This window comes from Bos indicus x Bos taurus, chromosome 6 (genome assembly GCF_003369695.1).
Source record: "Bos indicus x Bos taurus breed Angus x Brahman F1 hybrid chromosome 6, Bos_hybrid_MaternalHap_v2.0, whole genome shotgun sequence".
NCBI lineage: Eukaryota > Metazoa > Chordata > Mammalia > Artiodactyla > Bovidae > Bos > Bos indicus x Bos taurus.
In genome coordinates, this window is record NC_040081.1 from 87,056,318 (window position 1) to 87,082,504 (window position 26,187).

The following is a 26,187-nucleotide window of genomic DNA, read 5'->3' on the forward strand; positions in this document are numbered from 1 at the left end:
ATCTTAAGCATGGAAAAAAGGCAAGGTACCCAAAGAAATCACACTAAAAGTCAAAAGCTGAAAGACAGAATAGGCTTAGGCAATACATTTGCCAGAGTAATATGGTATTTTATCATTCTAGGAGATAAAACATATAAAACAGAGCATACTACTATCTTAGTTATCTTTTAGAAGTAGGTAACTTATGTATTATTTCTCCTCAACTGCTCTGTGCCAGTTCACCTGGGAAAAAAGGACATCAGTTTGATGGCTAAATTTCTTCTGGATAAGATTAAGGCTGATAAGGAAGACGTAGAGAACAAATTTAGAGTCCTTTATAATTGCAGGGCAGCACTATGCCAAGAGTTGACTGTGCGTTGTATGTATATTACATTCAACTGCATCATGGTGAAAAATATTACTCTATCCAAAAGCTCTAAAAGCAAGCATGCACACAGAGTTATTAGGCCTAAATAATTCCTCATCATCCTGGGATGCAAAATGATGCTGGAAAGATCCATCTCATTCTTCGTGGTCCACATCAAGTCAGGAGGACAGTCCTGAGAGTTTTGATTATCCCCAGAACCAAATGAAAACCATAGTTGATATTATAATTCCAGCCCATTATAATTTTTTAAATTTAAGATTTCTCTTTGGTGACAATGGATCAATAGTTGATCACGCAAAAGAAAATTTCACTTCATGTTTCCTTTAGTTTTGCATCTTGTATGTTAAATCTGTAGATCAATATTTGAATTGAATGCAGTTACGTACACATTTTGAATGTGGGGTGTAGTCATGGAAGACCTCATAGAGGTTTCCAAAAGACCAGAGCAAAACAGGAGAAGTGAATTAAAAGATCAAAAAGCCTCAGAAAGGGAGTCACTACTCACAATGTTCATCAGGGTGAGGAGGTAGTTTTGGACGTGCTCTTTGCCATGGAAACGGACCACAGAGTCATCCACTCCCAGCAGTACCTCGATGTTGTAATCATTTTCTCCTGCATGTCTGCGGCGCCTCATGGTTTCATTCAGCTGCTGGTCAATGCTGCTGTAAACAGTACCTAGATCATCAAGGCCTTCCAGATCCGACTCTATTAAGAAACAAAAGGAATCCAGGCATTTCAGTTTTCCCAATGGGCCTTCTAAGGACTTCTTACAAAAAAAAGGATGTTCTTGGGGGCCTATCATTATCATCCACAGTCACCAAGATGCTGCTGGTCAGTTTATGCCTTCAATAATGTGCACATACACATGATCAGACAGATGTCCTGTAAACTCAACAATGAACAACATAGGGCAAAATAGTATTCCTGCACAGAAAGCAGTGCCACCAGCCAGACGGATGGTTGCAGGAGGAACAGAGGACTTCCTCCAGCTGTACCCTTGGTGCAGAGCACAGGAAGTGGGGGTACAGAACATGTGCAGGCTAAGCAATTATTAAATAAATGGAGGCTATTAATTTCAATGTCACAGATTGATAAGTTTACAGTGGTTAGCTTAAGTTACTTTTATCGTGGACTATGGGATTTGTATCACATAAGTCCAAATCACTTCTTTTTCTAGTAGCCTCAGCTTAAAAATAAAATTGTAGCACAGCAACACAAGAGCATTTAGTGGTATGATGATCAGTCACCAAATATTACTTTATTTTTTTATAAGTATGGTTTTCTAATGAATGCTGCTAGGCGGACACTATAGGTCTTCCACATTTTACTGGCCTTCATCTGGATAGCAACCTGCTTTGATAGATATATATCCGAATCTGTGAGATACTTAAGTTAAAAAATCAGTCACCAAATTAACTATAAGAAAAATAGAACTATAAAAATTTTATTTTATGCTGTGGAAGGAATTTAAGTTTTTTACTTTCCAAATAGATATACATATACATAGACACAGACAGAGTGATATACAGATAGCCATACACATACATATCTCTAGAATATCTTTCTATCTACTTACCTACCTACCTGGAGAGAAAGAGAGTAAGAGAGGCATTTTTAGGTTCTAATTGTCTCAGATTTCGATTATCATAGTTTTGGTGAAGAAAATGCTTTGGTGCATTAAAAAAATAAAATATATTCTTGAAATACTAAAAAAGATATTAATGAAAACTGCTAATATAGAACTGAAAGAATCCTCATTCCCATTTCAAATATATAAAACCTGGAAAGGATTTTATTTTACATACTGCCTTGATGACTAAAACAGTCACATATCTAAAAACAAGTTTGAAAGAACCAATTCTGACCCATGTTTTATACGAAGGCTTATTTAATCTTGTACTGAGGCCTGTAAGCCATTTGAATTGGTGTCTGACATTAATGAACAGACATTTTCCTCTCCACCTCTGTGGTTTTAGTAAAGTTGAGGGGGAAAATGTGGTGTCTCTTGGTCAAGAAGATTGATGACCAAGCCTTAGCCACATGGGAACTGAATTGCAGAAGTACAGGTCTCACTCACACTCTTTCCACTTTTAAAAAATATAGAGAGGCAGCAGCACCCTCCCCTATAAGTATGAGTAGAGGCTCTGAATATGACTACTCAGGTTAGAAAACTAGACTGTAACTCACTTTGACCCAAGCTCAAATGCTAGATCATTAGCTGGGAATTTTCTCCTCATAAGGGAATCACATTGGCTCCACGGTATGTACATAACTCTCGCCACCATCCACATCAAACAGAAAGCTTTTCCTCAAAAGTTGTTTTTAAGAGCTGTAAACCCACACTGAGAGCAGAAGACTACACCTGCAAACAACTTTCCTATTCAACCTCAGTCTCTTCAGACACTTGAGAATGTGATAGCCAGTGTACAAATAGGAAATTCATACACAAACTCCCAGTTCTAAAAATGGCTCTCTTTGGCAGAACTGTCAGTGACAGTCTCCAATGGAAATATCCCAGTAAACTCATCATGTCATTAAGTCTGATGCATTAATGAAGAAGGCTGAATACCTATTTCAGAAGGACAGTTCATCCTGCTCTAAGTAAGGCATCTTTGGTTTGGCCTTTGCATCCCTCCTCAAATTGGTGGTTTTCTGGTAAGAGAAGAGAATCTATTTTTTCATTGCATGAGGAACTCAAGAAGGAAGTCTTTTTCTTTCAACCATTGCTTTTATTCAATCAAGAACACTTCTGCCCCTATTTCCTCCTGTGCTCTACAATGTTCTTTTCTGGGATTCCTAAAGTGGCCAAATGTCAAACATTTAACAAAAAACACAGTAGTGGAATAACTTCTGGTGATTTTATTTATACACCTCCACATTAATTACAAATTGTTCTGAGGCTGTGAAATATCTTCATTCATAATGAATTTTTCCTAGTATATCTACATTACAATATAATGACCTGATACACCTGGCTTCAAATCCTGGCAGTGCCACATCCTAGCAGTATGATTTTACTTAAAACTAACCTCTCTGAGCCTCAGTTTTCTCATCTGTAAAATGGGATAATGATACCTACTTTGCAGAGCTGCTGTGATTCTGATTAATGTTAGTAAAAATAGTGTCTAAGTACTTAGTCATAAGTGCTTAACAAATAGTTCTGCTACTACTACTATGATGATGGTTATGGTGGTGATGATGATTTCCTGTTAAGAGAAGATTTCTACACTTTTTAAACCTTCCTACATTTTATTTATTTATTTTTTTACTTCTTTTTTAAATTTATTTATTTATTTTTTATTTTTTAACTTTACAATATTGTATTGGTTTTGCTATATATCAACATGAATCCGCCACAGGTATACACGTGTTCCCTATCCTGAACCCCCCTCCCTCCTCCCTCCTGTACCATCCCTCTGGGTCGTCCCAGTGCACCAGCCCCAAGCATCTTTAAAGCTTCCTACATTTTATTTTATGTATCAAAAATGAAATGGTTATATTTCTTTTGAAATAATGGTGAGAAAAAAATCTGGAAATAGTAAAGGAAAATATGAAATGCTGAAAACTTTAGAACGAATAAGGGTAACAGTATCTCTTGTGGAGCACAAAGTAGATAAAGCAGAGGAGACTCTAGAATGCTTACTTCCAGTTAAAATTAGGATTAAATTCAATCTTGCCTGCAAAATCCCATGGACAGAAGAGCCTGGCAGGTTATGGTCCACAGGGTTGCAAGAGTCGGACACAACTTAGTGACTAAACCACCACCAATGAGATAAACTTGTTTAGTAGATTAAAAACCTAATACCAAGTTGGAAAGAGTTAGTTTAGAAATAGCACTGATCTTCACTCAATGCATACTTATTGCGTACTCATGTCTGGCAGACCCTGAGAAAGTTAAAAATTCTTTACATGTTAATTCTGGGAATTACACAGTTGTACCAGATTCATATTCAGAATGAAGCTGAATTTGTGTCCTGTAGTCATAAACAATTACGTAAGCTTAAACTTGTGGAAGTGTCCATGGGTTACACACTAAGTAGACCTAATCAGGGTATTGAGTGCGTGTGTGCCTACTAAGGCATTTCAATCGTGTCCAACTCTTTGCAACTCAATTGACTGTAGCCCACCAGGCTCCTCTGTCCATGGTATCTTCCTGGCAAGAACTGCAATGGGTTGCCATTTCCTTCTCGAGGGGATCTTCCCAACTCAGGGACTGAACCTGCATCTCCTGTGTCTCTTGCATTGGCAGGTGGGTTCTTTACCACTGGTATCACCTGGGAATCCCAGTGAGGGTATTAGAGCATACCTATTGTTAATAATTCACGCTTTTATAAAGCTTTAGAGTTTAAAAGCGGACACACAGACTTCCCTGGTGGTCCAGTGGTTAAGAATTCACTTGCCAATGCAGGGGAGATGGATTTGGCTCCTGGTCTGGGAAGACCCACATGCCATGGGGCAACTAAGCCTGTGTGCCGTAACTACTGGGCCTGCACTCTAGGGTGTGAGCTCCACAACAAGAGAAGCCAGTGCAATTGGAAGCTTGTACACCACAACCAAGACTAACTAACCACTCTCACTGCAACGAGAGAAAGGCTGCGTGCAACAAAGAAGATCCAGCTAGCCAAAAATAAATACACAGTGTTTAAAAATAGATAAAAAAAGCAGACACACACCTTGACAAAATTTTAGATACCTCTGTGTCTAATTCTGACATTCTCTTTGTGCCCCCATAAATACAGGAATAAAAACAATTAAAGGTGAATATGATGCTAATTGGGCTTCCGTGGTAGCTCAGATGGTAAAGAATCTGCCTGCAACGTGGAAGACTTGGGTTCAGTCACTGGGTTGGGAAGATCCCTTGGAGGAGAGAAAGGCAACCCACTCCAGTATTCTTGCCTGGAGAATTCCATGGACAGAGGAGCCTGGCGGGCTACAGTCCACGGCATGGCAAAGAGTCAGACACGACTAAAAACACATATACATATGATGCTAATCATGTCCAAACACTCCCTATCAGATCTGTTTTCTGCTTTAGGGACCAAAGAATCACAGGGATGTCAATAGGCAAGTTTAAGAAGTGAAACTATAGTGACATTCTGTGGTGGGTCTTGCAAACTCTGGATCTCTCATGACACCCTGCTGGCATCCTGCTTAAGTAAGTGAATTTAAGGTGATTTGAAGGGCTATGGCTGAGCTGGATAGCAAAAGCGACTGATGTGATAACCGAATTAGCAGAAAAACAGAGACTCTTAAGATACCAGTTCAGTTCAGTCGCTCAGTCATGTCTGACTATTTGGGACCCCATGGACTGCAGCACGCCAGGCCTCTCTGGCCATTGCCAACTCCAGGAGTTTACTCAAATTCATGTCTATATAGCCATCAATAATTGAGGCCCTGAAATAGCTATACTGTGCTACTACTATTTCCCACACTTCATGACAAAAATTAATCCTTAGAGTACCTTTTCAAGCTTCACAGAATTATCAAAGGCACCCCCCTTAGCACTTAAGAGTGAGTCTTCTATTTTTCAAACTTTTTGGAAAATGTAAGTTTTGAAACTTAGCTTGAAAGCTCTGATAAGAATTTAATATTTTTTAAACATTTTGATTATATCCTTTTTTGTACCCCTGCAGCTTCTGACTTGCTGTAAACTAACTTTCATGAAAAAAAAATGATTTTATTATAAAAGCCTATTTTTATGGAAAATATGAAGTGTTTGGGGGCAAACATATAACCAATCAAGTCATAACAAATACAGTTATCTTTAGTGTTAAATCAGAATTTTGAATTCACCAAATAGGTAAAATAGAATAAAATCTGCTTTGTGGATTATAACATTTGGGCTTAAGACATTTTCAGGATGGAATATGGCATGTTTACATGCTTACTTATATTTACAGGAAATCTAAGTGTAGATTGGTGAAATCACTCCCCATTCTGGAAAAAAATCTTGTGATGTGAAAAATGACAGGGGGAAAAGTTAAAACTTGAAAGGTACAAGTTCTGATCAAATTCTGAATCTTTGGGGTTGGAATACAATCTTAATCATACTATGATAGAGAATATGATAGAATCATCTACCGTACAGCTGTTCCTTATGCCTAAGGAAGAATGGCAATTCTAAGTGAGGTAGCAATAAAGCCAGCTAAAAGTCATTGCAGACTTCCTTGTGACTAAGGACCACACTGGATTTAGGATAAATCAATGAGATATAAATCAAAGTATTGCTTACACCTCAATGGCTTGACATGGTTCTTATGAGAGGCTTCTATGCAAGCTCCTCAAAGGAATGTGATTCATCTTAGTAGGTGAGCACCTTGGGTTCTTTACTTAGTAATCCTTCCAGCTGCCTGGCCCATGAACATGATACAGGAGTTCTTTGAGATAACCTTGGATTCAAGGCATGTACTTGGTTTGGTAGAGTAGCTATAAAGAAGGAATCAGATACCTCAAGGTTTTTAGGGGTAGGAGCTGGCAGCCTAGCCCTGGGCTGCCTAGCATCAGACTTTGTTATACAAAGTGTAAGGGGGATAGCACTTCCATTGCGCACAGGCCATATGTGGGTTTTCTTTTATATGTCACTAAATCAAGTCTTAATAGGTATGACATTAACACTGTTTAATTTTATTCTGTATATTCCCCCACCCCATGCTCTCCTACTCCTTTTGGGAAAGCAAGTTAATGTCATGTTAATAATGAGTGATAAAGTAAGATTCACTTTACCAAAATGTCTCACAGCAGATTTCTCTGTAGTGCCTCCACTTCAGAAAATGAGGAAGAAAATGTTTGGCAGTAACAATAAACACAGAATGGATCTATAAGGAGATATTTGGCATTCTTCATGAACAGACTCCTGCTGTGAAAATGAAGTGACTGGAATGTCACAGCTAGATTTTCCAACTGTAGGTGGAGAACCTAAGATGAGAACTAAAAATAGGTGTAAAATCCAACACATGTCATCTGTTAAGGTCAGAAGCAGAGAGGAGTTAAGTTATTGTGTTGACCTGTTTGTATCATTCAATAGTGATTTTCCCACTGATATAATTTAAATAAATGTATCCTGTTATTGGGCTTCCCTGGTAGCTCAGAGGTAAAGAATCGGCCTGCAGTGCAGGAGACTGAGGTTCTATCTCTGGGTCCAGCAGATCCCCTGGATGAGGGCATGACAACCGATTCCAATATTCTTGCCTGGGAAATCCCACGGACAGACAAGTCTGGCAGGCTACAGTCCTTAGGGTCGCAAAGAGTTGGACATGACTGAGTGACCAAGCACCTATTGTTATGATTCTAAAAAGATAGAGTAACAGCATCTCCACATATATGGGGACACCATTCTACCAAGATATAAAAGGATTCTGTGAAAAGCAGCTGAACCCTTCACCAACTGGGAAATTCCATCATGATAGTTCAAAGTAGTATATTCAGGCCAAATTATGATGTCAATTCTGAAGTTTCATTAAGTAACTGCTGCTTTTTTTAAAAAAGAGACATTACCATTGAATGAATATTAGTTTCCATGATTTCTTTTCCCTAAAGTTCTAATTCTAAAATACATGTTTGCTTTTGTTTTCACTGACTACTTTAAACGATAGCATATGGTATTTTTTAAATAGAAAACTTACCTTTTAAGTAGGAAAAAAAATGTTTTCATGATTTGAGTTTGTAATCATTGGCAAACAAACAAAACAGAAAAGTTATCTCAATGTCCAATATACAGAAAATCCTGTGTATGTGTATATGTCAGTTAGAATGTTTTTGCTGCAGATAAAGACAACTTTAAAGCATCCCAAATAATCAGGAAATATATTAATTTGCATTACAAGAGGTTCAGAGGTAGGGTGATTCCTGGACTACTCAGTTCATCAGTATATCAAGTACATAGTTCTTAACATCTTTTCATATCTTGCCATTCTTTATATACAGGCCTTGTCTTCAGATTAGCTTTCAGAATGGCTACACCAATTCCCCATCACAACCAGGTATCACAAATTCTATCTTTTTGCATGTCTTTCTTAAAAGTAGGCAAAAATCTTTCCTAGAGGCCCTCTGGTACATTTAACGACATGTTTCAGTGGTTGGCATTGAATCACAGGGCCATGTAAAAATTATTCAAAGATAAGAACAAACCCACACATGTCTTATTCCAATAGAAGAAATCAACTTTTGCAACTGAAGCTGACCTCCTCTGAAGTACATGTTTAGGAAAAGTATGGGTTCGTGAATAGTACTGAGATTCTGTTTTTAAAAGATGAAAGTGGAAGGCCTTAAAATAAAAGAAGAGAGGGAGATGGAAGTTGCATAGGCAGCTCACATCACTGAATGCTCCTTTTCAAGTCCTCCTCTTCCCAGCGAGTTAGGAGAGAAGGGGTCAGGGTACAACCTTTAAAAAAAAGGACATAGCTGCAGGATATGGCAGAAACTGATTAGAACCAATTAGATCCAAGATGGCAGATTACTGACTTCCGGTAGACCTTGAGCCTCATTATGCATTCACACACCCACCAGTGCCATGACAGTTCTGAAGCTAACAATCAGTTCAGTTCATTTCAGTCACTCAGTCGTGTCTGACTCTTTGTGACCAAATGGACTGCAGCATGCCAGGCCTCCCTGTCCATCACAAACTCCTAGAGCTTACTCAAACTCATGTCCATTGAGTTGGTGATGCCATCCAAACATCTCATCCTCTGTCATCATCCCCTTCTCCTCCTGCCTTCAATCTTTCCCATCATCAGGGTCTTTTCCAATGAGTCAGTTCTTCATATCAGGTGGCCAAAGTATTGGAGTTTCAGCTTCACATTCAGTTCTTCCAATGAATATTCAGGACAATTTCCTTTAGGATGGACTGGTTGGATCTCCTTGCAGTCCAAGGGACTCTCGAGAGTCTTCTCCAACACCACATTCAAAAGCATCAATTCTTTGGCGTTCAGCTTTCTTTATAGTCCAGCTCTCACATCCATACATGACTACTGGAAAAACCATAGCTTTGACTAGATGGACATTTGTCGGCAAAGTAATGTCTCCACTTTTGAATAACGCTATCCAGGTTGGTCATAGCTTTTCTTCCAAGGAGCAAGCGTCTTTTAATTTCATGACTACAGTCACCATCTGCAGTGATTTTGGAGACCCCAAAAATAAAGTCTGTCACTATTTCCATTGTTTCCCCATCTATTTGCCATGAAGTGATGGGACCAGATGCCATGACTGTAGTTTTCTGAATGTTGGGTTTTAAGCCCACTTTTTCCCCTCTCCTCTTTCACTTTCATCAAGAAGCTAACCATAAACGACCAAAAAGTGGGCAGTTGCCCAATTCTTGGAAATCCCTGCTTCTTCCCCCAAATAACTGAAATAATCCTTCCACTCATTAGTCTATAAAATTACCCAACCCATAAAAACTAACCATGTCATATTTTGGGGATTTTTCTCTCACCTTCTGAGATGGTCTACACTCAGCCTGAAAGTGAAAGTTGCTCAGTCATGTCCAACTCTTTGCAATCCCATAGACTATACAGTCCATGTAATTCTCAAGGCCAGAATACTGGAGTGGGTAGCCTTTCCCTTCTCCAGGGGATCTTCCCAACCCAGGAATTGAACCCAGGTCTCCTGCATTGCAGGCAGATTCTTTACCAGCTAAGTTACAAGGGAAGCCCTGTTCTCTCTAGGTAAATCCACTTCTTACTTACCACTCTGTCTCTGAATTCTTTCACTATGAAACAAGAACCTCAAAAAAGATGTACAAACTGAGAGCTGTGTGTTAAGTTTCATTTGGGGTAAAATGAGGACTGCAGCCCGGGAGGCAGCATATCAGATAGCTCTGAGAGACTGCTTCCCAAGAAGCAGTGGGGGAAAGTCAATATACAAGGTTTTGGTGAAGGGGGAGTACCATGAAGCATTTATTTTACATAAGGTTTTTTGTTAGTCATGAGGATCTGATGTCACCATGAAGGGATTTAGTGCTTCTTTGGAAGGACTGATGCTGAAGCTGAAACTCCAGTACTTTGGCCACCTGATACAAATAACTGACTCATTGGAAAAGACCTTAATGCTAGGAAAGATTAAAGGCGGGAGGAGAAGGGGATGACAGAGGATGAGATGGTTGGATGGCATCACCAACTCTATGGAAGTGAGTTTGAGCAAGCTCTGGGAGTTAGTGATGGACAGGGAAGCCTGGCGTGCTACAGTCCACGGGGTTGCAAAGAGTCAGACATGACTGTGTGACTGAACTCAACTAGATATGAAGAGATGCAAGGATTGAGATCATAAAATCTGTTCCTAAAAACATCCAGCTATCTAAAGACCTGTCCCACCAGATTCCCTGGAGCAGAAAGTGCCTCATTCCATCCTGAATTCCCTCAGGGGTTGGTGAAGGTCAACAGCTATAGCGGCATGGGGTTCCATCTCCATAGATACAGATGGCAAATGTCTTTCTTTGTTGCTCAGTTGCTGGCAATGCTCTGGGTAAATGCCAATTTGTGGTTGACACTGCGAACACCACATTCCCTAGTAACAGTCTTCCATTGGTCTCTTATTTTCCGTTTGCATTCACGCATTTTATGTTTCACTTCTCTTATTGTAATCTGCTTGCCTACAGAACACCTCTACAATCTTTTGGCTTAGTAATGTCTGCTGACATTCAGTTCTTCATTACTATAGGAGTGGACTCATCACTTTTGCTTGCTCAGCCCTATTTCAATCATTTCTTGAAAAAATCACTGAAATGCCTGGGTGTGGGCAGGTTTGTCAGACAAAATACTATATTCTCTGTTTAATTCAAATGTCAGATAGACAACAATTTGTTTTGTGTAAGTATGTCCCAAATATTATCATGGGACCTACCTGATTCTAAGAATTTCTTCCATGTTTATCTAATATTCCATTTTAAATGGGAATTCTATATTTTCATTTTCTATATATGGCAACTCTAGGTGTGAGGTATCTGTCTTTCTCCAGGAATTCAGGTAGCTACATTAATCTACACCCTCCTGGCTTCACTTCCCCACTCCACCCCTGAACACTCAGGTCTAGCAGTGGAAATTCATCCAGGCATGCCCAAATACTATATTCCATATCCCTGACTCTAGTAATTGGATGGGCAGATGGCCTAAATCATGGCACTGAAACTATGATATACAACTGTTTTATTTGGAACTATTAGGAAAGAGAAGTTCTCTCTTCTGGGCTTATAAACTGGCAGAATGTAGCAGTGAAGGTGCTTGGGGTGGGCATGGGAGAGTTGTTGGTTTAAATTTAGCATAAGAAGAAAGTGAAGATTATTAATGGAGACAATAGTTATATTCCAATGATGTCATTGAGACTCTGGATTCAACCATTCTTTAAATCTTGATTTTTCAGTTTCGTGAGTCATTAAACAATACTACCACCTGATATTCTTCTCTTACTACTTTGGAAAACAACTCTTGCCAAAGACAGTTCGATGTTAGTTCCTATAACTGAAAATAAAAGAACCCTGAGAGATAAACCCATCTATACCCTTCTTGCTATAGTCACTAATTTTCCTTCCCTTTTCTTTAATAAACTATTCTTAGGCTGTAAAGTTCTCTGAAAAGGATGGTAACAATTAAATTTATATTTAATATAAATATTGTTTATAATAAAAATATCCCAAGTTATTTATGTTGTTTATATCATTTTAAATATAAGAAATTCTATCTCAGTAATCTTTTTCCTAGTTTGTTTCTTCTGTTGCTCTTATTCAGCTAAAATCATAGTTTAACTTTGGAAGATACTGCATCCTACTGATCTGATACTGCTAGAAGTTACAGTTTTCTAAGTAAAATTTCCATATACATTTAGTTGGACTTATGGAAGTTAGGTAGTAGTAACATGTTCAGTGTAACCCTGACAATACTCTTTTAATACAAAAATCATACTTTTATGGGATAGTATTCTGGACTATGTCCTTTCACATACAGTGTCATACAAAGGGAGAGAAATTGAAGACTGAGCAGTATTCAGTAAATCTCAAAAAAAAAATGTCTATTCATCTTTCTCATAAAACAATGTGAATTTCTTTGTTCATTACAAGCTGGCTAAGCCAAAGGCCTATGCTGTAAACAAGAGAGAAACTGTCTTCCAAGAGTAGCACCCTTCCCTTGCAAATCTGCTTACTACCTAACACAAACATGGAGCAAGTTCAAAAAATTAAAACCTTAGCAAACATAGGTATCGCTTTACAGTCCAAAGAATACAATGTTTGAAACAGCCACTGAAAATATTTTGCACTGAGTTTTCCAGAGACTTAGGAGCTAGACTTAAAAAAAAAAAAAATCACATTTAGCTGATAGAAAATTGGGGGTGAACTTCAGGAAGTCATGTTACAGAAGCAAAGGCAAGAAATAAATTCTATAAATCAGGTTCATTGTGGGCCATCCCTTAAAATCAACAAAAGGCCCACAACAATCAAGATGAAACTACTCACTCAAGAAAGAAATCATCTTCAGATAACTGAAAAAAAAAAAAAAAATGAGAGAGAGAGAGACAAGAAAGATTCATTGATGTACAAACTAGTATTGATTGCATCTAAAATTGTCTTTCTAGATTTTAAAGGTCTTTTTGCAGTCTGAGTGCAAGAAATCTAAACATTTATATGTTCAACTAAAATTGAGGAATAACATATTGAATGGATTAACATAGATGGGATGAAATCACTGATCAATGAATTGTCATCAAAGTCAATAAATGCTGATAATTTCTTTAAGTATCAAATGGGAAATCCAGACCACTGGCAGCAAGTCTATTTCTAAGTGAGTGTGAACAGATTTCATCTCAATTCATTAATTTGAAAGACCCTTCCCTGGTGGCTCAGAGGGTAAAGCGTCTGCATGCAATGCGGGAGATCCAGGTTCAATACCTGCGTTGGGAAGATCCCCAGGAGAAGGAAATAGCAACCCACTCTGGTACTCTTGCCTGGAAAATCCCATGGACAGAGAAGCCTGGTAGTCTACAGTCCATGGGGTCAGAAAAAGTCGGACACGACTGAGCGACTTCACTTTCACCTTTTCACCTTTCATAGATTGGTAATATGAGGATAATCCTCACAAATGAAAAATGTTAGAATCACTAGAAAAGGCTCATTACCTCCTTTCCTCCTGCTCTCGTTTTCCCTCCCTCCACATCCTTTTCTTTCAGTTCCTTGTTTGCTTCGTTCCCTATTTCTTTCCTCTCTACCTTGATTCCGTCCATCCATTTATTTCCAAACATTTCTTGAGCACTTTTTCCACATAGAATCGGATCTGGTGTCTAGGAATAAAGAATGAATAAACCCAGTTTCTGTCATTGAAGTGGTTACAGCTTAATGGGAAAGAAATATAAACAGATACTTTCATACAACGTAAAGCATGTAACCTGGAAGAATCTGAGGACATTTCAACAGAGGAGGTGACGGCAGCGCTGGATTTTGAAAGATGCGCAGAAGATGTGTGGAGATACACGGAGGGCCATTCCAGGCAAAGACATAGTGTGTGCAGAAGACCTGAACGGTACTGATACCCTTGCGGAACAGAACTTTAAAGAGGATGGAGCAAAAAGTAAAGTGAAGATCTGTGTTGACAGATGTGGTAACTGATGGAGGTTGAAGATCATCAAGAAGCTTATGTATTTTGTAGCTAGGCTTGGAGTTTGTTTTCTTGGGAACAGTTCTGTATCATGCCTGTTGCATGCATGAGTCCTAAGTCACTTCAGTGGTGTCTGACTCTTTGCACCCTATGGACTGTAGTCTGCCAGGCTCCTGTGTCCATGGGATTCTCCAGGCAAGAATATTGGAGTAAGCTGCCATGCCCTGCTCCATCATGCTAATTATCCTGGCATAAATACGAGTTTTTTTCTCTCCATTTTCAAATGTGGCCCAGTTTAAACAAATTAAATGGCTGCCCTACTTTGAGGTCTCTCAACATCAGAAGGTGATTTCTAGAAGGAGAACTGAATCTACATAATTCTCTTGTGTGCACATAGATTCGATGATAACAATGGGACTGCAAGACAAGCCTCCCATGTCCTCGCTACAGTGATTACTTTCCGAGTTGAAGACATAGGGGTGTAAATCTGATGATGTGACAGTGGACATCCATTCCAGCATCCTTGTGTTGTATACTCCTGCAGGAGCTGTGAGTCCCCGTGTGCTTGCCGCTAGGCTCCCAGGTGAGCCTTTGGGTAAGCCAATTAGATGTACTCAGGTAAGATTTGAACTCAGAAGTGGCAAGTGTGGTTTGGGAGACACTGTGGGGACTGGGGTTTTCTATAGTAACATCTGAGGTCTGGTTGCCAGCTGTGTAGATGCTGAGCCAAGTACGGTTGCAGTACTGCCAGTTTGGTATCCTCAGAGAGCACCTGTAGTAGCAACTTCTTGGAGTCAACAGGTTCAGGTTAGCTCGCTCCTTCTCCCCCTCCCTGACTGGAGCAGCAATAGCAGCCGCCCAGGTGGACCAATAAGCTGCATCGTTCTGAGAATTAGTCCTGGAGCCCAAGCCTAAAAGGTCACTCTTCCAGTCCTTCCAAGAATCTAAATGTGCACTTAATTCTTTATATTAAATCCTTTCATGCTTAAAATAGCTGATGTGGTTTCAATTTCCTGGAACGGAACCTTGACACATAGATGGTAAGTTATTTAACAAAACTGGGCCTCACATCCAAAGCTGTGTAATCAGAGAGTGGGGCTATTCAGTGACCTGCAAGATCCCTTCTGCCTCTAGAAATTTTCCTTCTGTGATTCTGTACTTTGGGGGAGTTTGCCTAATACCTCTATTTTTCTCTCTCATATCCCTTAGGAACTGCTTACAATATGGCCCCTGGCTTACATTTCCATATGACTGTTTCACTAAGGTCCCCTGTTAGTACATGACAGAAAATGCACCAAAAGCTACAGGATGTATATAAGACAGGGATGAGACAGGACCCATTCATTTAACAAACTTCTACTGGGCACCTATTACATGATGCGCCGGCATGCTAAGTCACTTCAGTTGTGTCCGACTCTGCAGCCCTATGGACTGTAACCTGCCAGGCTCCTTTGTCCTTGGGAATCTCCAGGTAAGAATGCTGGAGTGGGTTTTCATGCCCTCCTCCAGGGTATCTTCCTGACCCACGAATCGAACCTGCGTCTCTATGCCTCCTGCATTGAACAAATGAGATTTTTACCATTAGCGCCACCTGGGGAGCACATCTGTTAATGTGATGGGTGTTCTTAAGCAATATTTTATAAACCTTTTGACCTAGTCCAGACATTTGTTTACACAAAACATTCCTGGAAGTACATTTTACCTTTGTATAGTTCTCAGTGTAATAACGTTCACTCCCCAACCTGTAGCTACCCATCCTTATCCTCTTCCACTCCAGGGTACAGTCACTATAGCTGCTTCTTTACAGAAGCTGACCTGAGTCAAATTAGGACTTATTTCCCTTTGTCTCTCTAATCGTCTTCCTTTCTAACCAATTTCACTTTCTTTAATCAAGTGCATCAGCCCATATTCTCTTCACTGATGCAGTCTTCCAACTAAACATTTCATTCCTCTCTACTTTTACTTTTCCGTATATCTCTTTAGGAGGTCCTTTGCTGGATGCTATGCTTGTCTCCAATTGGCTGAGAATCACCCAAGCAAGGCCCTTTGTTTTTTTATACACATTCCCTTGGACAAATTATTCAGTCATTGAGTTTTAACACGTTTTTAATCCTTGAGCTACATTTACTGAGTTACAAGACATTTCTACATTCTGCTCCGATGCCTTTTCATTATTATTATTCTCAAATCGTCAACTTATCCTAACATAATGCATTCTTCAGTAATCTTCCTGTATTCAATACTTCCTATTCAGGCAATCAAAACCCTGAGGTCATTTTTAATTTGCTTGCCTCATCAAGTCATTGCCAAATTCTGATAATTCTTGCTACACAATATTCTTAGATTTGCCATTCTGTCGGCACTTCAGACTCCAATGTCACATTCCGTGTTCTATGTATACTGGACTGTGTCTTCTCCTTCACTGTTTTGAGTCCATACTCATCCTACGTTCAGCCACTTAAATTGTCTTCCTTAAGTGTTACTCCAAGAGTACTTAGTGCAAATTTCCTTTCTTCATTAAATCTAAACTTTTTGTCACTGGCCAAATAGATGCAGGAGACGCGGATTTGATCCCTGGGTTGGGAAGATCGACTGGAGAAGGAAATGGCAACCCACTCAGGTATCCTTGCCTGGGAAATCCCATGGACAGAGGAGCCTGATGGGTAGGCTCTGTGACCTATGGGGTCACAAATAGTCAGCTATGACCGAGGGACTGAGCATGCACATGCATGCAAGTATTTCACCACCTAAACTACACACCTCTTTTTGTAGCCTACTTTTAATTCTTCTCCAGAAGGGTTAACATAATTATTAGTCATCACGCAGTCTACTCATTTTTGCCATTTTTCTTATTTCATCAGCCTAGAATGCTGTTCACCCGAATAAAAGAATATCTTAAAAAATCCTTAAAGGAATCGATCAAAGCCTGCCCTGTTCGAGGATCTGCTCATCTGACTCTAATCAACATATTTAGCAGTCCCAGATGACTTTCTACTAACATCCTTAAAGCCAAAAGTTCAAAAAAGAAAAAATAATGTTCAAGGGTAACTTCATGTGCTATATTTTTCCTCTTGTTTGATGAAAGTCCGAATAAGTCCTTGGTAAAGCAAAGAATGGCCAGGTAATATAACTCACCAGAGCACGTAACTTTAACAAGGCTGAAAACTAGGCATATAGTACATAGCATTTGTTAATAACAGTTGTATTCACATAAGAAGCATATAATATATTAGAGTTAGTGCATCTTTAGCCTATTTGTTTTGGAACACTTCATTATATCGATTCCATGGTAATGTAGACAGAGTGCCATAAATAAATGCTTTTGAATGATATTTTTGTGAGTAAAAGTGATGCCTGATAATTAATGATTGTATCCACATTTTTAAATGGGGAAATGTGCTAAAAAGTAGTCCAATGAACCTGAAACAATAAATGTCTGTTAAACAAATAAGTGAGTAAACAAATCAGTGGGTAAGTAATTTGAGTTTAGAGAAAATGAGGACTTAGATCGATCATAATGCATTAATGCACAAAAAGTAGACTAATGGAAAAGAAAAACATAACTAATTGTTACTGAAGTTTCTAATGGTACTAGGAGTGATATCATCAAACAAAACTGGGGCTTTGCTGATGGTTCAATGGTTAAGAATCTGATTTGCAATGCAGGGGACACTGGTTCGATCCCTGGTCTGGGAAAATTCCACATGTTATGGAGCAACTAAGCCCGTGCACCACAACTACGGAGCCCATGCTCTAGAGCCCGAGAACCACAACTACCGAACCCACAACTACAACTGCTGAAGCCCGAGTGCCCACAGTGTATGCTCGGCAACAAGAGAAGCTACCACAATGAGAAACCTGAGCACAGCACCTAGAGAGTCGTCCCTGCTTGCCAAAACTAGAGAAAGCCTGTGCAAAGCAGCAACGACCTAGAACAGCCAATAAATAAATAACAAATGAAATCTATGTTTAAAAAGATGATCTTCCATATCAAATATATTTTTACACAAAGAGAAAAAAATAACTGGAGAGAAGTCCTACATGTGAAGGTAGGTATATAATTAAATGGGGCTTTCCTGATGGCTCAGTGGTAAAGAACCCATCTGCCAATGCAGGAGATGTGGATTCAATCACTGGGTAGGGAAGATCCCCTGGAGAAGGAAATGGCAACCCATAATATAATACATATATTTGAATTTTATATATTAACAGCCAACAAAAACAAATGAAATTTATCAATGAAAAACTAGAAAAAAATCTTATTTAACAGAGTATAAAGACTCAAATTCTTAGGAAAAAAAAATATAATAAAGATGTGCCAGATCTCTACATTGAAACATTAATACTTAAAAGACATTGAACCACAGAGTTGGAGAAAATATTTGCAAAACATATCCAACAAAGTATTCATATCCAAAGTATATAAGCACACCTACAAACCATTAAGAACAAGACAAATGTCCAGTTTTTAAACGTGTTCTTAAATGTGCACTTCACAAAAATAAGTCTAATAGCCTACAGATATATGTAAATGTTCTCAATCTTGTTAAAACATCAGAAAAAACAAATTAAAGTCAAGTAAAACATACCTACCACAACCACTAAAACTAGAAAATAAAACTTGACAAAATCAAGCATCGAGTGGGATTTGGATCAACTGGAACTCTCGTCTACTGCAGGTTGGAAGGTACATTGGTACACTATTTTGCAAACTGTTGGCATTATCTACTAAAGTTGAACATATGCATACCCCAAGACATGGTAATTCTACTATGTAAACACCAAGCAGAAACAAGTGCAAGTAAACACCCACCATAATACACAAACAATATTCATAGCTATTTATAATAGTTAAAACTGAAAAACACACAGGATGAATGTGTGTATGTGTTAGTGGATCAGTTGTGTCCGACTCTTTGTGATCCCACAGACTATAATCCACCAGGCTCCTCTGTCCATAGGATTCTCCAGGTAAGTGGAGAATGGAGTGTAGTAACTGGAGTGCATTGCTACGTCCGTCTCCAGGGGATCTTCCCCATCCAGGAATCAAACCTGGGTCTCCTGCATTGCAGGTGGATTCTTTACCATCTAAGTCACCAGGGAAACCCAGCTAGGATGATTACATCATGCTAAATTGTACAAGGGAATAGTATAAAGCAATTAAAAAGAACAAACTGAAAAGTGAACCTTCCTACACTGCCTGCGGGAATGTAAATTGGTATAGCCACTATGGAAAACAGTATGAAGTTTCCTTAAAAAACAAGAGTTGTCATATGATCCAGCAATATGACTCCTGGGCATATAGCCAGAGAAACCTATAATTTGAAAAGATACATGCACCCCAATGTACATGCACCCCAATGTTCTCTACAGCACTACTTAGAATAGCCAAGACATGGAAGCAACCTAAATGTCTATCAACAGATGAACAGATAAAGATGTGGTATAGTTAGACAATGTAATACTATTCAACCATAAAAAAAGAACGAAATAATGCCATATACATTAACATAGAAGGACCTAGAGATTATTATACTAAGTGAAATATATCAGAGAAAGACAAACATCATATGATATCACTTACATGTAGAATCTAAAATACGATACAAATGAACTTATTTACCAAAAAGAAATAGACTCACAGACAATAGGAAACAAATTTATGGCTACCAAAACGGAAAGAGGAGGTGAGGTAAAAATCAGAAGTTTGGGATTAATAGATACAAACTACTATATATGAAACAGATAAACAATAAGGTCCTGTAAGGCACAAGGAACTATATTCAATACCTTATAATATCAATATTCAATATCTTATAAGAAACTAATGGAAAAGAATGCATATATAGCTGAATCATCTTTCTGTATACCAGAAACTAACACAACATTGTAAATCAACTAGATTTCAAAACAAACAAATTGGTAAGAGTGAATTTTTGCAGGTGATGGATATGTTCATTATCTTGATTGTAGTGGTGGTTTCATGAGTATATTAAATTTATATATAAATTTTATATATCTAAATTTATAAAATTGAACATTTAAATGTAAATATGTTCAGCATCTTAATTGCATCTCAATAAAACTGTTTTATAAATGTAAAAAAAAAGAACAAATTGCTACTGCACACAGTAACATGAACTAACCACATAGACACAATTTTAAGTTAAAGAAATCAGACAAAAAAGAATAAATAGCGTTATTCAATTTATATTATATATACATATTAATTTCACAAAAGGTCAAAATTATACTGTGTTGATAGAATTCAGAATGGTGATTGACTTTGGTGGGTTACTGACTAGGAGATGGTACAAGGTAAGCTTTGGTGATGCTGGAGTCATTCAATAACTCGAATTTCATGATTACATTTGTAAAAATTCATTTAAGCTGAAAACTTAGGCTTGAAGTCTTTACTGCACATATACTATAGTCCAGGAAAAAAAATCACAAAAAAGAAAAAACAAAAAGATTTAAATATAAATTAAATCTTTCATATGCCAATACCTATTTGATACGAGTTTGGAAATAAAAAACTTTGGAAAACACCGTGAAGGAAATAAGGTAGAAATCTACATCAAAGCAAAATAATTTATGCAACAGTGGCAAAAGGCCACCCACAAAGACTGCTTTCCCTCCTCCCAAAAAAGTGACTTGATTAAAAAAAAAAAAAACACTTTAAATCAAGCCACAAAATTTACTTCCCAGGGGGTAGAATGTCAGGTTAATGTAAGCCCAGCTAGAGCATTAGAGGACATTTGCAAGATTTTTGCCAAAGAATGCCTATGAGATCATTCTTCAAAAGGCTTCCCCTCTATGTTCCTGACATGATATAAACTACTTTGGTATTTATGTATGATGGGTACTACTTTAGTATACTTCATAGGTCTTTAAATTAAACCATCTGTCAGTCAAGCTAACCTTAAGAGAAAAAAAAAGAAACACAATTGCTCTATAGCATGCTGTGTGCATAAGAATCACCTAATTCTTAGGGTCTCTACCCAGATATTTAACTGCACACTAAGTCTACAATGGGCCCTAGAATCTGCATTTTTTTTCTTTTTTTTTTTTTGTCTTTTCACCTTGCTAATAGTTTCCTTTGATGTGCAGAAGCTTTTAAGTTTAATTAGGTCCCATTTGTTTATTTTTGCTTTTATTTCCAATATTCTGGGAGGTGGGTCATAGAGGATCCTGCTGTGATGTATGTCAGAGAGTAAGAAGCACTCCTGTAGATCCCGAATCAGGAGGCTTGGGCACATGTTTATGTTTGTTGCTGTTGTTCAGTCGCCTAGTTGTGTCTGACTTTGTGACCCCATGGACTGCAGCATGCCGGGCCTCCCTGTCCCTCAGCATCTCCCAGTTTGCCCAAGTACATGTTCATTGCATCAGTGATGCCATCCAGCCATCTTATCCTCTGACACTCACTTTTCCTTCTGCCCTCCATCTTTCCCAGCATCAGGGACTTTTCCAATGAGTCATCTCTTCACATCAGAGCACCAAAATACTGAAGCTTCAGCTTCAGCATCAGTCCTTCCAATGAATAATCAAGGTTGATCTCCCTTAAGATTGACTGGTTTGATCTCCTTACTGTCCAAGGGACTCTTGGGAGTCTTCTCCAGCACCACAGTTCGAAGGCATCAATTCTTTGGCATTCTGCCTTCTTTACAGTCCAGCTCTCACCACTGTATGTGACCACTGGGAAGACCACAGCCTTGACTGTATAGACCTTTGTTAGGAGAGTTATGTCTCTGCTTTTCAACACACTGTCTAGGTTTGTCATTGCTTTCTTGCCAAGAAGCAATAGTCTTCTGATTTCATGGCTGCAGTTACCATCTGCAGTGATTTTGGAGCCCAAGAAGAGGGAATCTGTTACTACTTCTACCTTTTTCCCTTCTATCTGCCATGCAGTAATAGGACTGGATGCCATGATTTTAGCTTTTTTAATATTTAGTCTTAATCCAGCTCTTTCACTCTCATCTTTCACCCTCATCAAGAGGTTCATTAGTTCCTCTTAGCTTTCTGCCATTAGAGTGGTATCATCTGCATATCTGAGGTTGTTGATGTTTCTCCCGCCTATTTTGATTCCAGCTTATAACTCATGTTTATGGTACATTGCTCTATATACTATGTTATGAACTAATCACTTTCTGTTTGATCTTCTTATATTAAAAATGTGATGGCTTTTGTTTCTGTGACCATAACTAGTTTGGATGACAGATAAAATAATCAATTTACCAACTGAACTATTCTTTCAAAATATACTTTAATTATAAATACTAATAAGTATCTCTATTATGCCTCTATGGTATAAAACAACATATACTATATTTACTGCAATAAAAGAGAACTTCTCTTATGGTTCCTTATTTAATACACATCTTATTAACAACAAAATTAGTACTTACTCTAGGCACCATTGTAAGAACTTTATTAACTTAATACTCACAGTAACCCTGTGGAATACATATTATTATCTCCATTTTACAGATGAGTAATATATTAATATCAATAACCTCAGATATGCAGATGACACCACCCTTATGGCAGAAAGCAAAGAACTAAAGAGCCTCTTCATGAAAGTGAAAGAGGAGAGTGAAAAAGTTAGCTTAAAATTCAACATTCAGGAAACTAAGATCATGGCATCTGGTCCCATCACTTTATGGCACATAGATGGGGAAACAATGGAAACAGTGAGAGACTATTTTTGGATTGTGACTGCAGCCTTGCAATTAAAAGACTCTCGCTCCGTGGAAGAAAAGCTATGACCAATGTAGACAGCATATTTAAAAGCAGAGACATTACTTTGCTGACAAAGGTCCATCTAGTCAAAGCTATGGTTTTTCCAGTAGTCATGTATGGATGTGAGAGCTGGACTATAAAGAAAGCTGAGCACCGAAGAATTGATGCTTTTGAATGTGGTGTTGGAGAAGACTCTCGAGAGTCCCTTGGACTGCAAGGAGATCCAACCTGAAGGATTTCCTAATGGAGATCAGTCCTGAGTGTTCATTGGAAGAACTGATGCTGAAGCTGAAACTCCAATACTTTGGCCACCTGAAGTGAAGAACTGACTCATTGGAAAAGACCCTGATGCTGGGAGAGATTGAAGGCAGGGTAAGGAGATGACAGAGGATGAGATGTTTGGATGGCATCACTGATGCACATGAGTCTGAGCAAGCTCCCGCAGTTGGTGACAGACAGGGAAGCCTGGTGTGCTGTAGTCCATGCGGTTGCAAAGAGTCGATACGACAGAGTGACTGAACTGAACTGAAGATGGGGCACTGATGCACTTGCCTAGAGTCACGTAATTAAGCAGAAGAGCTAGTGTCTGAACTCAGGAAGTCTAGCTCCAGAGTCAATCCTCTTAATCATTGCTCTAGCCTACTTTTCTGAGGGCTACCCAATTTTGAACTTCTGTAGGTTAAAGGTAAAAAAAAAAAAAAAACAAAAAAAACAATTTAAGGGTATAAAACAGACTTCTTAAAAAATCTGCAACACAGTAAATTAAAAAAATAGCTATGCTTTTAACACTTAAAAAATATTATTTTACATAAGAAGAGTTTGACCAATACCATGAAATTTGGGCAAGGACATTAAAAGTTAAGAAATCTAGTGGTCATTAAGTCCACTGTGATGCACCAGTGACTACAGGGCACCAAAAAGCATGAAAAATTCCAAATTCAAAACACAGACCATACTGCATGTGCACATAAATAGAAAAAGACATTGAAAGGATACATACTAAAAAGGATTTCCTTTTTTGTTTTATTTTTCCTCTCATTATACTATCATAAATAGAATAAATCAATAAATTCTACTCAAAAGAAAACAAATGGACAGAAAAGCAGACTTCAGTGCAACAGAATCTTTTTTTTTATTTTTTTAAAATTTTATTTTATTTTTAAACTTTACATAATTGTATTAGTTTTGCCAAATATCAAAATGAATCCGCCCCAGGGAATCTTAAGAATATGAATGCTTATTTAAATATAAACCACTAAATCATCCTTCGAAGATTCCTTTTATACAATAGTACTTTATAGGTACACGTATCTTATACTTCCTCTACAGTATCTTAGGTCTCTGTTCTGTTTTGGCTCTCCTACTAGTTCTGTAAAGTTGTTGGGGAATTGACCATGGATTTACTACTGTTTGCATCTCCAGGACCTAGACAACACAAAGCCTGGCACCTAAGGAGATAAGGTATGTGCCTGCTCAGTCTTGTCCTATTCATTGTGACTCCATGGAGGCTCCTCTGTCCATGGGATTTTCCTGGCAGGAATACTGGAGTAGGTTGGGATTTCCTCCTCCAGGGGATCTTCCTGACCCAGGGATCGAACTCACAACTCCTGTGGCTCTTGCACTGGCAGGTGGATTCTTTACTACTGCGTCACCTGGGAATCCTGGCACATAAGGAGGCATTCAGTAACTGATGGTTCAGGGATTTCATACTCGTGGGAGCAAAAATGCCCAGGGCAATATTGCCTTCTACCATATACAAACAAGACTGTTTCAGAAGCTAATATCTACCAGATATGACCTCATAATTGCTTAAAGGTACACACAGCTGTGTTGTCATGAGGAGAACAGGTTATTAGCTGGAGAAATGAGAGACATTTCCAGCACAGCTGGAAAATTACTCTCATTGAATTCCCCTTCCTTAATTTCTAGTGAATACTTTACTCATACTTGACAACCTCTCCTTGGAAATATTTCCCACACCTCCACATTACAATGTCACTTATGTTGCCCACACTCTGTATGCATATCTTTATTCTATGCATAATACAGCTGCATTATAGTTTCATGTGTGACTATTCTTTGGCTGCATTGGGAGCTCTCTGAAGCCAAGGAGTGTGCATTATACCCTAGGACCACTGTACACAATCTTGCAGGCTGTGCACTGCACAAGAGCACCATTTCTAAAGTGATGCTTCTATCATCATGGGTTATCAGTGCTTGGTATATTTATGACATCAATATTTTGGTATATGACAGTAAAGTATCTTAAAGAGAGATTATTTTATCTTCTAATATTCAAAGCTCCTGAAATGTGGAAGGTACTCAAATTTTATATAAATGAACACACCAAGAATTGAACCAATAACTAGTGTACAAAAATTAATGTACTGAATACTGGTTTTATCTTACAAATGACATGTGGGGAAAGACAAATTCAATATGACAAATAATATACACAAAGTGTGATAAAAATTAGTGATCCTTTGCTAATACATATTCATGAATTTTATGGTCTGAGGACATGTAAAGCAAATTCCCTCTAAAGTGAACATTGTAAGTTCTATCATTACACTCCCAAAGCCAAAGCTACCACTATGGGAACCTGCATTCCAGAATTTTCTTCCTCTCATAGTACTTAAAAGTTTTGATGGCACAAAGCATGATAAGCACACCTATTTTAACATATGATGTTTTCACTTTGGGGCCTCGAAGAGTACTGTATCCAAAAGACCTATAAATAAGAAGTGAAGTGAAGTTGCTCAGTCCTGTTCAACTCTTTGAGACCGTATGGTAGGCTGGAGCCTGGTAGGCTCCTCTGTCCATGGGATTTTCCCGGAAATAGTCCTGAAGTGGATTGTCATTTCCTTCTCCAGGGGATCTTCCCAACCCAGGGATCGAACCTGGGTCTCCCGCATTATAGACAGATGCTTTACTGTCTGAGCCACCAGGAAGTCATAAATAAGAAAAGTGAAGTGAAATGTTAGTCGCTTAGTTGTGTTCAACTCTTTGAGACCCCATGGAATATAGCCTGCCAGGCTTCTCTGTCCACGGCAAGAATACTGAAGTGGATAGCCATTCCCTTCTTCAGGGTATATTCCTGACTCAGAGATCAAACCTGGGTCTCCTGCATTGCACGCAGATTTGTTACTGTTTGAGCCACTAGGGAAACCCTTATTAAAGTAAAGAGAGTATTTACAAGATTTTTAAAACTCAATCCACTAAGAAGATATAGAAATTTTAAATTAACATGCAATATATTATATATTAATAGCTTTACGTTATATAAAGCAAAAACTGACTGAATTAAAATGAGAAAAAAATACCGTAAATCATGGTGGGTAGTTTTAAACAACCAACACAAACTAAAGAGCAAACAGATTTAGAAAAACAGTACATTTCTGATGATATGAAAACAGCCAACAAATGTGACTTGGTAACAAACAGCATTGTATCCAACAATGACAGAATTCACATTCTTTTCAAGTGATCGTGGAACATTTGTCTGTTGTT

At 38.4% G+C, this 26,187-nt stretch overlaps 1 protein-coding gene across 2 annotated transcripts in view; it reads right to left on the reverse strand.

The window, feature by feature from the left end:
- The window catches only part of ADAMTS3 (ADAM metallopeptidase with thrombospondin type 1 motif 3), a 281,050-nt gene that overhangs the window by 63,057 nt on the left and 191,806 nt on the right, over positions 1 to 26,187 (reverse strand). For both annotated transcript variants that reach the window (XM_027544709.1, XM_027544710.1), the window contains exon 5: positions 873 to 1,072. In XM_027544709.1, the coding sequence (XP_027400510.1) occupies positions 873 to 1,072 (200 nt within the window). The remainder of the gene's footprint in view (positions 1 to 872; positions 1,073 to 26,187) is intronic.